Source organism: Pseudogymnoascus verrucosus (genome assembly GCF_001662655.1).
Source record: "Pseudogymnoascus verrucosus strain UAMH 10579 unplaced genomic scaffold scaffold_59, whole genome shotgun sequence".
In the NCBI taxonomy this organism is placed as follows: Eukaryota; Fungi; Ascomycota; class Leotiomycetes; order Thelebolales; family Thelebolaceae; genus Pseudogymnoascus; species Pseudogymnoascus verrucosus.
In genome coordinates this window covers 38926-52598 of record NW_017263710.1, presented here as the reverse complement: position 1 = coordinate 52598, position 13673 = coordinate 38926, and the positions used below count along the sequence as shown (strand labels likewise).

The following is a 13673-nucleotide window of genomic DNA, read 5'->3' as shown; positions in this document are numbered from 1 at the left end:
ATTGGATCTGTCTCGGGCACATTGACTGAATGGCGCAGTACAGGCATGTTCACGGCAGAGCTAAATGAAGTCTCGGTCTGTCGCTCAGTCGTCGAGTACTAGAATGATCATGGCCAGAACGCGTGTGATTCAGTATCTCCAGTACCTATACCTACAGTTTTGCAAGTCCTCACCCTCACGCATAGCACATATTTATGCACTTTTAGTGCGGACTAGGTCTTGTATAACCTCGCTCGTACAGGATGGTACGCCATATGCCTGCCGCCCTGGAAGGTTGTGTCTCCAAAGAGACGAAGGAGTCGATATCGGTGCATGGTTTATAGATGCATGGTTATAGTTACACGGCGACGCATTTGGCACTGCATTTGCCACCAACACAAGCTGGCACACCATCACCACCGGAAGCCCCGCAGGAATGTCAGAGGCGTTTTATACATGGCAACACAGGATAGCTCTAGTAGACCAGACCATCCCCGAAGGTCCCTACATATTACCTCGCAGGGAAATAATAGAACCTCCCCCCCCCCGGGCCCGCATACGGTGCATACATCATCTCCGGACCTGCTTGGTCCCAGAAGAGCAGGCCAACATGAGTTAACTGGAAACTTATCTCCGTATCCCTATGACGCCCAGTCCGAGTCCCAGTCCCGGTATTCGCTCTGAGACCACACGCATCCCCCCTCTCCAAATGTCTCTCAGCCTTGGTTTATATAAGTATCCCTACACACCTGGCCCTTCCCGTCACTGAACTATGTCTATTCCACCAGGAGGCTGCAGAAAGGGTATATTAGTACCAAGGAGGCATAGCCTGTCGCATTTGGAACCCCTCCCCTCACGATTCTTGTCTTGACTCTTGTCTTTGTCAAATCGGCTGACCATATAAAGTAAGTCGTACAATCTCAGCATTCCATATTATCGAAAACTGATTTATATTTTGCAGCGCAGCCCATAACATTCCTATGGCGTTCAGCAACCACGAAAACCTATCGTCCGCACCACCCCGCCGGCCCTCCCAGGGCCCTCCTACTGAGCAAGGAGAAGACCACATGATGACGCAGACCGACTCATCCTTTGACCCCCATGAGTGGCATCGGCACTTCCAGAACTGTCGCCGCTTTTTCCTTGACCATTCACAGCACAGTCCATTCCTCCAGGCTGTGGCTGCCTACGTGAATATCCTCTTACCATATCAACGACACCCGAACCCGATATCAGCATACTCCCCACTTCGATCAACGACATCACATTCGGGGGACTCAACACCCTCTACGCTCTCACCCAGGCTTGACGACCGCCACGGCGAGTCGATCTCGCTAGTTCCATATATCCGCCGGCTTGTTGTAACCGGCTTCGACACGCAGGCGATGCTCAAGACGTTCTTTGGCGATGACTGGGCCAAAGGAATAGGGCAGCTACACGAATCCGAGAGACGCAATTACCTCTTCGCCGCGAAGAGTGGGAGCTGGCTCGAAGTTAAGGCTAGCTATGAGCCGTCGCCCAACGAAACTATACCATACATGATGCCGATACGTAACCCTGCGGAGAATGAGATCCGCGCTGCAGAGGAGAAATGGAGTGAGTGGCTTGCGATGCAGGACTGGATGGTGGGACCGAGGGCACCTCCTTCTGAGGCGATGAGAGCGCACCTTGAGATGGACTCTATGGAGTGAGAAGGCTGATATATACACTCTGTTTTGGATATAAATGACACAAGCGGCGCGAAGGGTTTGCAGTTGATGAGCACTTCAATTGCTCTCCAGATACCCGACGCCATATACCCTATACCTACCCTCATACTACTTGTACTTAGAAAAGGAGTCAGCGATGAACTTTGGGGTGATACGGATCGAGGTGCAATGCGTTGTTGCCACCTCTTCCAAGGGGGGGAGATGGCCGGCGATCTTCTTCTGCGTCGGTATTCGCGGGCTCCTGCGGGCTTCGCGGTTGAGGGCAATACTACTCGAGGATTCTGTCACATCTCGGATTGTATAAGATCAGCTTTTTGACGCAGTTGGACTCGTACAGACCGTTAAATTGGTTACTTCGTGTCTCGGTTTCTCAAACGCCTCGGCCTAAGTTTCTGCCGCCCCGGAAGCCCCGACCTTGAACGGAGACCCCTAGCGCGAGGCTGAGGCGGGTGAATCCAGTACCTGGCGGCCTCGCCATCGTGACGTCCGAAGACGTGTAGAATAACAATATTCCTACTGAAGTTCATCCATTTACCACAATTGACCCTATACCACTATATCACTGTATCATGAAACTTGGCTATGCTTGAATTGCAAACGGTCCGATAACTATGGACGAATGGGCGACCTTTTTCGCCCATGCACTCGATCGGCGTCTCCCCACCGACAAGTTGGAGCAATTCGCAAAGGTCCTCAGCACCAAGTCACCTCTCGCCACCCCTCTCATCGCCGAGCTATTGCTACGTCCCAGTGAATCCAGGAACTATGACTTGGACCCGCAGGTCTCTCTTTACGTTCAAGCTCTCCTCCGAATCGACATCCTTGACGTGCCGTCGGTCTTGCGCGCGCTGCTCAGACACTCTACCTCTCGCCCTGTCGACGCTACAAAGGAGGACCAAGAGGTCGCCAGCGGCTCTCAGACAAGATGGACAAAGAGTTACGGCCATGAAGAGAGGCTAGTGTATGGCCTCTCAAAAATTGTGGCAGCCGGGGATCGACCGAAGTCTGCCCAAGAAGCTTTGGTGATGGCGAATGCGCTCACGGAGTGGATGCGCTTGTTGGTCATGTCAAACGCGGCAGATGATATGATGCGGGAGATTGGAGCGGGGAATGACACTCATAACCAGGAGACTATGGCTGTGAGGGTCGCGGTTGGCGCGCTGTTAGTTGCGCTGGCCGAGAACTCGACAGTGAATGATGCGCTGAAAAACCGGTGTCCCAAGGGTACGTATTTGAAGAGTCTCGGGTGCCATTGCGGTCTTATAACTGTGAACTGAGCAATGCTAACAAACATATAGATACCCTCAAAGGGTTCTCGCAGTCACTAGCGAATTTTACGCCGCTTCTCATCAACGGATCTTCCATGTTCGCCGAGAGACTCGAATTATACACAAAGACACTCGTGGCCCTGGAACCCATGGATAAAAAGGCCCAGAAGGCTGGTGCTGAAATAGACCAGATTATAGACTCCGCCATGGCACTTGGTATGGACAATATACCAGTGGTTGAAATACCTACCATGAACTCAAGAGCTGGCCTCTACGTGTATCTAAATTCTTTGGTGGGAGCATCCTATTTATATTGATGTGCTCTACTAACAAAGTTGCAGCTGACTGGAAGACCCATGGTTGATGACAATCAACTTTTAAATTTCCTCCATAACCGATACCAGGTTCGTATTTTGTCCATTGTTTTCAACACCAAAGCTCACATCTATCAGGGCGATATCCAAACGACATGTATTGACCTCATTGTGTCCTCATTTGACATTCTTGCCAATGCAATTTTCCGCTCCGAAAGTCCGCAGACAACATTCCTCCTACGCTCGTTCCTTATCAACAAAGTGCCTTTACTGATATCCATGATATCGGCCCCGATGTTCCCGCCTCTAAGTCCGGAGTTGTGCATCACGGAAGCTCTGAGCCATGTAGATACCAACGCCTTTCCGACCTTCTCCTCCATGTTCGATGATACCAGTGCAGGTGACATGTTCTCAGACTCCGTGAGACAGGATTTCTGCTTCTCGTGCTGTCTCCACGGCCTGATCCCAGAAGAGAGCATAGAGCGACTTCTGGGTGAGATTCCAATGCAGACACTACCTGCAGGCGGCCGGTACACCAAGGACGAGGTCTTGGAGCAGTGTCTCTCTGACTCTGAGAAGATTGAGGCGTTCACTGACGAGCTGGAACACATGGACGGAAATGTGGGTGCGGTTAGTCAGGCCATAACGGAGCTACTTCGCCGTCTCTGCGAGAGCAAAGATACCATGGCTCTGAAGTCTCTCTGTGCCCACCTTGCACGTAAGCCGTCGTCGCTTGACGTACTCTTGATCTTCGACAAGCCCCTCACAATTTTACCACCAATCTGCCAGCTTCTCGACGCCTGGCGCTATGACGACGACCAGGGCGAGTACCAACCTGTCTACGAAGAGTTCGGCTCCATCCTCCTGCTAGTTCTGGCGTTTGTGTACCGCTACGATCTCAGTGCCACAGAGCTTGGTGTCCAAACGCCAGATTCTTTTATTGCGAAGTTGCTCGTTCGTGGGTCAACTGCACGGCTTCTGGACGATTTATCATCTGTGGAATCGTCCCAGCTGGATGGATGGATCAAGGGCCTCTTCAATGCAGAAGGTGGCGGGTTAGGGGATGAACCTATGGCGCTTTGTCCTCCGCAGGATTTCTACCTCCTCGTACCCACTCTCTTTAGCCAGATTGTGCTGGCATCCCAACATGGCCACCTAACTGACGACGTCCTCCGCGGCGGCCTTGAATGTAAGCCACCCCCCATATGTATTTCCAACCGGACAACACTAACTCTATCGCAAGACCTTCTCGACCCCTCACTTCTCCCTTCGCTCATTCCCGCCCTTCTCTCATTAGCATCTAACATTCTCACTGCCCCACCTCCGTCATCTCTCTTACAGGCTCTCATTCTACCCCAATCTATCTCAGCAGAAGCCTCACTCCTCCATAACGCGATCCTCCCAATTCCCGCCCCTCATCTCTCACGCTCCCTGCGCGCACTCCAACGCTCAGTGCCGACCCGCACCGACCTTGACCCTCTCATTGCCGCTCTCCGGCCACATCTACACTTTTCCCGCAGCGCCATCGATCTCACCACCGACTTTCCCGTCCCACCGAACATCCCCACCGCCGTCCGCCACGCCGCTCGGGCTCTTATTAACTGGAACCCCCCCGCCGCACCGCCGAATTACTCTCCTCGCCTCCCGGTTCTTGCAGTACGCATGCTTGGGGCGCGAAGGGCTCTACTTACGCTACTGGAAGAGCTAGCACATCAGTGTGCCCTGGGGAATTCGGGAACTGCATATGACGTCGTCGCGTCTTTGGTGTGTGCGCCACCGAAAGCAGCAGCTGGGGTACAAGGTCGTATAACTCTGCGAGAGGCCTTGGCATCAGAGGCGGCGAAAGTGGGTGCGGAAGTTGGAAAGGAAGGGCCAGAGGCAGAAAGGGCAGAGGTTGTTGTGCGGCTGTATCGGAGAGTTGAGGCGTTGTCAGCGGGGGGAGGGATTGATGAGCAGGCCGGATTGATGGGCGCAGATTTAGGGATTGCAGGAGTTGGGGGAGAAGGGTTGGTGGGGGAGGATATGATGGGTGTGCTTTCTGGGGAGGGAATGATGGGGCTGGAAGGAGGTATGTTGGATGATATGAAGCTTGACTTTTAAGGGCGCTCTACACCTTCTCGCGGTGACCATCTACTCCCCAGATATTAAAAGGGGGGTTCATTTGCATGGCTACATCATCGTATGTATATGAATGTCATATAAAACGTTATATCCTTGATTCAATTGAATTCTCAGTGGTGAGGTCACAGCTAACTAAAAAAAAAGCTTCCTGACTCTGACTCTGCACCTGGTTTGCTACATGGAAATGAGACGTCAGTCCTAGAATCAACTTCCTCCGTTCGCTTCCTGGAATCTTTCATGAAATGTCGACAAACGTTTGGATCTTCGGACCATGTGTTCCTCTCGAGGGTTTGACCCTTGCGTTGTTAAAGTTCATTCAATACTTTACACCTCACCTTACTCCGCAATCGGCATTCCGGACGTCAACACATTCCTGGACATAACTGATACAGCCAGCACTTGCAGACCAAACATGGCACACAGGGGGATCGACGGCTCCACCAATAATTTGAAATTTGGGGATAAGCAACCGGATCGCTCGTTGCAGGGCTAGAATTGGATTCGACGAGAGAATTTAGACTTCAACTTCAACTTCACCTTCTTAGAAGAGAAACTTGCAGTTTTAACCTGCATAAGCTGCGTCTAAGTTACAGTTCTTGGCGCTTACCTTCCTCGCTGAACCTATGTGGCTCAATGTCGCCAACACGTGTTTCGGTCCCACGTGCTCATCACTGTCCCACGTGCATTATCATAACGCTCTACGAGGACATGTAAACCTCATTGTTCAACTTGGAAAACATTTCTTTTGCTGGATATAATCTAGAGTCGGACTTTGAGAGATCATTTCCTCGTTTGTTATGGCGCGTCTGAGATGTCTCAACTTGACAGAACACTACATATAGTGCTTTGATTTCCACAAGATGTTCTCACGCGATATCCTCAAATTTCACGAGCTCTTCCAAGTAGCATAATCAAGAAACCATGGCATCCATTATGAAATTTTCTTCGCGCGGCCTTTTCGCCGCTGCTGCGGTATCTCTGGCTGCAGCCTCGCTGGCGTCTGCTGCGGCCAACATGGTACCAAACTACGAGGTCAAGCTCTTGATGAACCCAGCTGTGGTGCTTGGATCAGACTTTAAACTCAAATCAGAGGTTCTCTCTGCTTTTGCGATGCCAACGACCGTTACCAAGATGAGCGTACAGTTCCTTGACGATGACGCCCAGACGCTCTACAACGCTGGCTGGAGTCCACGTATCCGCAATATGGAGGGCGAGTCTGACTACGACTTGACCTACAAGAAGAGATATGCTGTCTCCGGGAACGACATTAACGGCGCACTCACCAAAGCCAACTCTGAGGGGTTTGATGCCAACACCTCCAAGTACGAGGCTCAAATCGAGTGGGGCTATCAGAAGAAGACCCTCTCTCTCAGCAACGACAAGACCGCCTCAGGTGCCAGCGGAATGGACCTCCCTAATGTGGGAGACTCCCGGACCATTCTCATCAATAATGCGCCAGACAAGTTCAACGACTGGACATCTGACAACTGGGGCACGACTGAGCTGAAGACGTCTCGTATCTACGGTCCTGTGCTGGCAAAGCGCTCTACTGGCATCTTCAGCGGCGTAAAGCTGTACGTTGAGGTGTGGCCAATTAAGGCCGCATCAGGTTCGGGAATTGAGTACATTGTTGAGGCGTCGTTCAAGACCGACACCAGCAGTGACGCGTCAACAAAGCAAAGTCAACTTATGAACTTGCTTCAGACCAAGGGGTGGTTCCTTGCTCAGGACTCCTTGAAGACGCAGCTTATCATGGAACGGTACTAAATATTTATCGAGCCTTTGAATAGAATAGAATATACATCAAAATTGCAGAAAGCAGGTTAGGAGCAGCGTGTGAAGTGGGTAAACACATAATTTTATAATACATATACCAAGGGAGCATGTGGTGTCGTCTATAGTATATATCTAACAATATAGATATATTGTTTGGAGTGCCACAAGGTGTCAATTACAAGGACAACCTTATTTGCACCCTTTCACGGCTTTGTTTTATGGTCTCACTGCACTGCAATGATCTTTCAAGCTTAAATCCAAGGGATGGATTCTGCTGCGAACAATGGTATATAAACTTAAGAGACGATGCTTGGTATGCTGTAAATAATATTACAGCCTATGGCTATTGCTATCAAAAGCAGCCATTTAGTTCAACGGCGGACGTTATATGCAATGGCATGATATGTGCCAGTGCCCGACATGCGATTGGGATCGACTGGTTCAGGCTTCGTCAAGTCCCCACCCGCCTCGCGTAGACTCGCCCTCCGAATTAAAGTCGCTGTAGACCGGGTATCATCCGTTATAGATCAAATGTAACTACCGAAGCTCACATCACGTCCTGCTATACCTGCCTCCCTTTTGCTCGTTCGACATCCGAGACGATGCCCGATCGTCATTCTCGCTGTCAAATTGCACGCGCACATCTGTAGACTTTACGATGCCATGGTATGTCATGATTTCCTCCTCGCTGTCATTGGGGCTCACGCTGCGGCACTCAGTATGCTTGGCCTGTGAACCGTCGCGCATACTCTTCATCGCTATGCTAACGCTGGTACCATGGCGGTTATAGATAGCTGGGTTGTCGCTGCGCAAGTTGCCGCCGCTTTTCGATGTATTATAGTTGACGCTTGAGCCAGCAAAGAGGCCTGGCATCAAGATTCTGCCGAGAGGTCTCAAGGCGGGAATAGTAGCGGATATGATGGCGACATTTGCTTCCACGGTGGAAAGCGTGATTCCAATAGAATGGAAAGGATCTCCGTTCGGGTTGGGCACGTAGAACAACCTGTATAACTCGACAAATCGGACGATAGCCACTACGGTAACGCTGCGAAGTATGACCATCAGTATTGAACTCCAAGTTGTGCAATGTGCTTCTGAAGCGACATTTACTTACGAGGTTCCAAGCAAAAATGCGCCGATTACTGTCATCTTTTGTGCCATGGGCATGTTAAGCCCCAGGAAAATCCAGAAGGGTAGAGCAAGCACCAGGATATCCGTGAATATAGTTAAGGCCGAGATTGCGACGTGAAACGACACATCAACACAAGTTGCGGTGGCCATTACAGCAGAATCCCAGTTGGCTGCAATTGGTAGACATTGCAGTGTTGCCACGAGGAATATGGCGATGGCCTGCAAGGCGTTGAAAGTAAACAGAGCGTATATGGCGTAGCGAGTAGCTGGCCTTTGGCCACCTAGGCGTAGCAAGAATAATAGGACCGAGGCTTTGACGAATGCGAGGATTGGATTATAAAATAATTGTGCCAGATAGAACCACCACATTCCAGGGGAAGGATCGTAATCTGCTGGCACATCGACCGCATACCATCCCCAGTAATTCAGCTTGATGTCTGCAAGGCCGATCATGTCAGTTCTCCTTCTTCGCTTTCAGGACTTTTCACATACGCATATAAAACGGCCCACACATCAGAAGTGAAAACATCTGTCCAGGTATTAGGTATTTCAGCTCTGCTTAAAGGGGCATTGAACGGCCCCTGACAAACGTATTTGGACAACGGAGCTTACCAATCCAATAATGATGAAGTAGTCATCTAGCAGTTGATGTTAGAAAATATTCCATTAAAGCATTCTTGGCTGACGAGGTCGGAGCACTCACCGGGACCCCATTGCTTGATTTTGACTCTGCAAAAGGCTCTCAGACACACGAAAATCAGTGCCAGGGCGGGAAAGAAAAAGTTGATAAACAGTCCCGCAGCTTGTAGCGGCGGTGTCGGGATTCTTGTGACATCCCCATGGGGAGGGCGTCTTGGGAGGATAGTATGCATTATATCCGGAGTACCATCAAGAATCGGCGGGTAGTAGTGTATCTTAAACGTGACGTTGGAAATCAACGACCGGCCATCACTGTTCGGTTGACCCAGAGAGCAATTGAGAGCAGCTATGAGCAAGGCTTCGATGACAGCGGGGATCGGAGATAAATAAGGTGTTAGTGTCGGTGCAGAGTCGATCTCTTGTGCGAAGAGAAAAAGGAAATGATTGCCAATCAGAAGGACCGTTCTGCTTCGGGGGGAAATCTCGGTTGCTTGTTATGCGAGAGCGAGGACTGGACTCCAATTCCACATTCTAGAGCAATGGCCAAGCTGACGATCATGTCTCTGTATGACAGCCAAGAAGGCACCGGTGTGTAACAGCCACCATAGATGTGGTTAGAGGCGAATGATGGTGAAAGATTCTCGGGGGGGACAACGGAAGTGGAGGCATAATCTGTCACCATAGCCATAGATAGCGCTTTCCGTAATGCTGCTTTAAGGGAAACTAGACTTGGTGGTTAGAGAGAGCTGGATTTCCTGCAGGAAGCACACTACCTGGGAAAGCGGCAGGATTAGTTGCGCCTTTTTTCATCCCGTCTTCGTACAGCACCGACCTCCTGGATACCTCAGGAGAGGCTCGAGCCCTCAATAAGCTGGTCATGGTAATCGAAATATTGCGGGGTAGTCCAATCAAAATGGACTATATGGAAGACAAGGTCGCTAACCTCAGTCCTCATTACTTCGTAAAACTCATTAGACCATGTTAGACCACGTTAGGGGTTCTTGGGACCTCTTAGAGCATATAAGTAGACACCACTAGCACACAGTTAGCGAGTTAGCACGACTTGTCAAATGAGCGAAGTGGAGAGGGATGCCTGTGTTTAAACTCTAAGCGGTTTGGCTCTACGCTGGAGCTGGGGTTTGGCGAAGTTTAGCGCGAGTCTGACGGCAGGGCGGCGGAGCGGCGCCACGCTCCTGCCAACTTCCAAGACGGATCGGCATTTGAACGCCCCAACCCAAACTTCGGCGACTGACCGAGCTGAGCAACCGAAGCATACTTGGGAGTTGATCTAGTAGTGATCTAGTAGTCTTGTCTGTCCCTTGGCATAGTAAGTATCCTTTTTTTTTTCGTGTACATCATGCAAAAGGGGTATTTATACCGTATACCGTATTCCGTATTCCGTACATGTTCAAAGGCCAAATCGCTAACAAAACGGGGTCTTCACCATGTTATTTTCGGTCGCAGACGTCGGCAGTGACCCAAACCATGCCTGACAGGAGTGAAGTGCAGCAAAATACGCCAAGGTTAAATATCGGGCCTGTGCTATGCGTCCAGCACATTGGCTCAGGTAGACAGGGGCAACGACCCAGCAGCTGCGACCCAAGGTACCCAATCCGGGAGTTGCGTTCCGAGAGTTGCAAAACCATGCAGGCCCGCTACATCTTTCAGGGGAACGAGCCCCGGTCCCCTGAGTTTAGGGATTCTTGGAATCATTCGCACATTTCGGTATAATTTACCCCGTCTATCCTCAGTGGTACGTATCAGACGGCGCTGGGCACCTTCTGGTCACGCTCGAGCATTATGGTAAGCTCGGCATAAGCAGACGAGTGAGAAACTAGCTCTCTTGGCATAATTCGGAGATTGCTGGAATTCTGATAGGCATATTTCCGGCAGATCCAGGATGCCACGTGTGTATCGCGAGATTGACTAGGATCTACTAGATCGCCCGCATATTGCCCGTAGATTTCCCGAGAATATATATATTACTGCGAGATGCCTCACGATGGTCTCACTCTTCCATTCCCGTGAAGGTTCACGGCATCATGGCTTTCTCATCTTTCGCTCGAGCGCTGCTTCTGGCGAGCGCTCTTCCCCTCGCAACCCTTGTCGGCGCCCAGACAGTGACTCAGAATGGCGAATTGATCCGTACGCGGCCCTCACTTTCCTCGTTATCTCCCGCGATGCTAATGCAATTGAATAGCTGCTGATGAGACAACTGTGGCCCCGGCTGCCCAGCTTCTTGAAGACCCAGCTTCTGTTTTGTCTGAGGCCGAAAGGTTTCAACTTACGGATGCCGTCCTAGCGAACCTGACGGAATTGGAGCTTAGCAATGTTTCGCTCTTCAACTTTGCCAGCTCTGACGAAGTAGTTGCCAAGCGCTCCATTTTCAACCGCTGCAAGACGTCTCCAGGAGACCTACTCTGGCCGTCCAAGCCGATCTGGACCGTTTTCAACATCCTGACGGGAGGCGCGCTCATTGAGACGGTCCCGATTGGCGCCGTTTGTTATAAGAACAACAAGCACTATAACGCTGCGAAGTGTGCTAATATTCTAGCTCACTGGACAGAGTCGGCCACCCAGTAAGTCCTTTATATTATAATTCCACTTTTCAACCCTCAACCATAATTCTTCCCCCTCATTCACGTGCATTACAATATGTCAGTATTAGTTAACACCAAGCAGTGCGGGAGACCCTACCTCGGTCATGTCACCTCTCTACCAGGGCGAGACCTGCATGCCTCAAGCCGGCAACACAAGCACCTGCGAGCTAGGCGGTTTCCCCTCTTATTCTGTTAAGGCGACAACCGTCTCGCAGATCCAACTCGCCGTCAACTTCGCTCGCAACCTCAACCTTCGCCTTGTTGTTCACAACACTGGCCATGACTTTCTCGGCAAATCAACTGGTGCCGGTGCGCTCTCGATCTGGACTCATAACCTGAAGAGCATCAGCTTTATTAAAAGCTACAGCTCCCCCTCGTACAAAGGGCCTGCCTTCAAGCTCGGCGCTGGTATCCAGGTGCTCGACTTGTATGAGGCAGCTAAGAAGTACGGTGTCACTGCTGTCGGCGGTGAATGCAAGGGTGTTGGTGTTACTGGCGGTTACATTGCTGGAGGCGGCCACTCTCCAATTTCGTCAAAATACGGCATGGGCGCGGACCAGGTCCTCAGCATCGACGTTGTTACTCCCGATGGGCGCTTTGTCACTGCTGACGAAAAGAACAACAAGGATCTGTTCTGGGCTATCCGTGGCGGCGGTGGTGGCACTTTTGGTGTGGTCACCAGCATGACTGTCAAAGTCCACCCAAAGATGAACTTTTCCGGCGTGACGTTCACCATCCTGAGTGGTCCCGGTACCAACGTTCCTGACAACATCTTTTGGGCTGCCCTTGAGGCCTACTGGCGCAAATTCCCTGGATACGCTGCGAAAGGCACCTACGGGTACTCTAGTATATTCCCGCTTGGCCCTGCCGGTGGATATATGTGGAGCATGCTACCATGGCTTGTACCTCAGATGAGCCTTGTCGACTTCAAGGCTATGGTGACCCCGCTCTTTGACGAGTGGACTGCGCTGGGTCTCCAATTTGAGCCAGTGTTCTTTGAGCACGATAACTTTTACGACACATGGACATCCCATTTCCCCGTCGAGGGCGTCGCTAATAGCAATCTGCGCACCGCATCGCGCCTGTTCCCTATCAAGAACTGGGCAGATGAGGTAACTCTAAACAAGACCATCTCCACCATCCGTTCTGTTATCGAGGACGGTTCCGCATTCATCCAATACAACATTAACGGAGCCGCACCAGCCGGTACACCAGACAACGCAGTGAACCCAGCATGGCGTGATGCTACTCTCTATGGTATCTTTGGTGGCGGATGGGCTCCAGATGCTCCATTGGAGGATATCGCCTTTGCCAACAAGAGGATAACGAACGATTGGGGAGCTCGATTCCGCGCGATTACCCCGGGCAGCGGCGGTTATCTCAACGAAGGCGATGTCATGGAGCCGAACTTTGGACAGGCCTTCTTCGGATCCAACTATGACAGGCTGAAGCGCATCAAGAAGGCGACGGATCCATGGAACGTCTTCTGGGCGCCTACCGCTGTTGGCAGTGAGGACTGGTATATTACCGGCCAAGAAGACTGGCTGACTCTCCAGACTGGGCGTTTGTGCCCGAAATAGGATGTTAAAACATATGGCAGACAGTTTCGTACATATAATATTTAATACCTGTCCCGCCAAGATAGATCACACACGTTCGGCCTGTCGGCAGCACGTTAACTTCAAGCTATTACCATAAAATTTTAATGCACAAGAAGGCGTCGGCTGCGGCCTTAATAATAATTATCCGTCTTCACTAAGTTTCCACTTTATATTTTGATATTTTGATATTTATGCTCTCTTACTTCTTGAACCACCCCGCATGTACTAGGTATCTCATACCTACTACAGAGTAACACAGAATTGTGGAAGTAAGTATCGCAATATGTTTCGATGAAAGTCATTCGAAAAATACCGATGTCACGCAAAAGCTTGCGTGAATTGAACGAATCACTAGGTTGAGATGCGATTCTGGTTCTCGTTACAGCGTCAAACAAAACTGGCAGAGAACAAATAGTAAGCCAATATGGTCCGCCAGCGACATAATTTCAGCCAGTCTTTAAACATATTTATCTCCGAGGCTTAAAAATGGCGGATGTGGCTTGATTAATTTGCAATAGTAATTTTGGCGCTCCCT

General features: G+C 50.6%; 5 protein-coding genes across 5 annotated transcripts; 4 read left to right on the top strand and 1 right to left on the bottom strand.

Annotated features, from left to right (window-relative positions):
• Positions 1 to 959: 959 nt before the first annotated feature.
• Positions 960 to 1670, top strand: VE01_09808 (uncharacterized protein; the record flags this gene model as incomplete). Its single annotated transcript, XM_018279217.1, has 1 exon — positions 960 to 1670. The coding sequence occupies one exon, from the start codon at positions 960 to 962 to the stop codon at positions 1668 to 1670; it is 711 nt and encodes a 236-aa protein (XP_018126377.1).
• Positions 1671 to 2186: 516 nt separating this feature from the next.
• Positions 2187 to 5370, top strand: NUT1 (mediator complex subunit; the record flags this gene model as incomplete). The annotated part of the gene is made up of 5 exons (XM_018279216.2): positions 2187 to 2912; positions 2987 to 3249; positions 3298 to 3360; positions 3409 to 4459; positions 4514 to 5370. Exons 1-5 carry the CDS (start codon positions 2300 to 2302, stop codon positions 5368 to 5370), a joined length of 2847 nt encoding a protein of 948 aa, XP_018126391.1. The 5' UTR covers positions 2187 to 2299.
• VE01_09806 (uncharacterized protein) lies at positions 5292 to 7257 on the top strand. The gene is made up of 2 exons (XM_018279215.2): positions 5292 to 5449; positions 5536 to 7257. The coding sequence occupies exon 2, from the start codon at positions 6313 to 6315 to the stop codon at positions 7156 to 7158; it is 846 nt and encodes a 281-aa protein (XP_018126390.1). The 5' UTR covers positions 5292 to 5449; positions 5536 to 6312; the 3' UTR covers positions 7159 to 7257.
• On the bottom strand, positions 7223 to 10029 carry VE01_09805 (uncharacterized protein). The gene is made up of 6 exons (XM_018279214.2): positions 9711 to 10029; positions 9002 to 9660; positions 8911 to 8936; positions 8791 to 8827; positions 8282 to 8735; positions 7223 to 8212 (listed from the first exon to the last, which is right to left on the bottom strand). The coding sequence occupies exons 2-6, from the start codon at positions 9168 to 9170 to the stop codon at positions 7720 to 7722; spliced, it is 1179 nt and encodes a 392-aa protein (XP_018126393.1). The 5' UTR covers positions 9171 to 9660; positions 9711 to 10029; the 3' UTR covers positions 7223 to 7719.
• A 130-nt stretch (positions 10030 to 10159) lies between these two features.
• VE01_09804 (uncharacterized protein) lies at positions 10160 to 13528 on the top strand. Its single transcript, XM_018279213.2, has 3 exons — positions 10160 to 11082; positions 11138 to 11516; positions 11620 to 13528. The coding sequence occupies exons 1-3, from the start codon at positions 10980 to 10982 to the stop codon at positions 13115 to 13117; spliced, it is 1980 nt and encodes a 659-aa protein (XP_018126392.1). The 5' UTR covers positions 10160 to 10979; the 3' UTR covers positions 13118 to 13528.
• Positions 13529 to 13673: the final 145 nt, after the last annotated feature.

Excerpts from the sequence above, each read along its gene's own strand:
- VE01_09806 (XM_018279215.2), top strand. The coding sequence starts at position 6,313 with ATGGCATCCATTATGAAATTTTCTTCGCGCGGCCTTTTCGCCGCTGCT.
- VE01_09804 (XM_018279213.2), top strand. The coding sequence starts at position 10,980 with ATGGCTTTCTCATCTTTCGCTCGAGCGCTGCTTCTGGCGAGCGCTCTT. Across the intron at positions 11,083-11,137 it reads TCAGAATGGCGAATTGATCC|CTGCTGATGAGACAACTGTG; the intron begins GTACGCGGCCCT and ends GCAATTGAATAG. Across the intron at positions 11,517-11,619 it reads TGGACAGAGTCGGCCACCCA|TGCGGGAGACCCTACCTCGG; the intron begins GTAAGTCCTTTA and ends AACACCAAGCAG.
- VE01_09805 (XM_018279214.2), bottom strand. The coding sequence starts at position 9,170 with ATGCATACTATCCTCCCAAGACGCCCTCCCCATGGGGATGTCACAAGA. Across the intron at positions 8,736-8,790 it reads GTGTGGGCCGTTTTATATGC|ACATCAAGCTGAATTACTGG; the intron begins GTATGTGAAAAG and ends TCGGCCTTGCAG. Across the intron at positions 8,213-8,281 it reads GCATTTTTGCTTGGAACCTC|CGTTACCGTAGTGGCTATCG; the intron begins GTAAGTAAATGT and ends CATACTTCGCAG.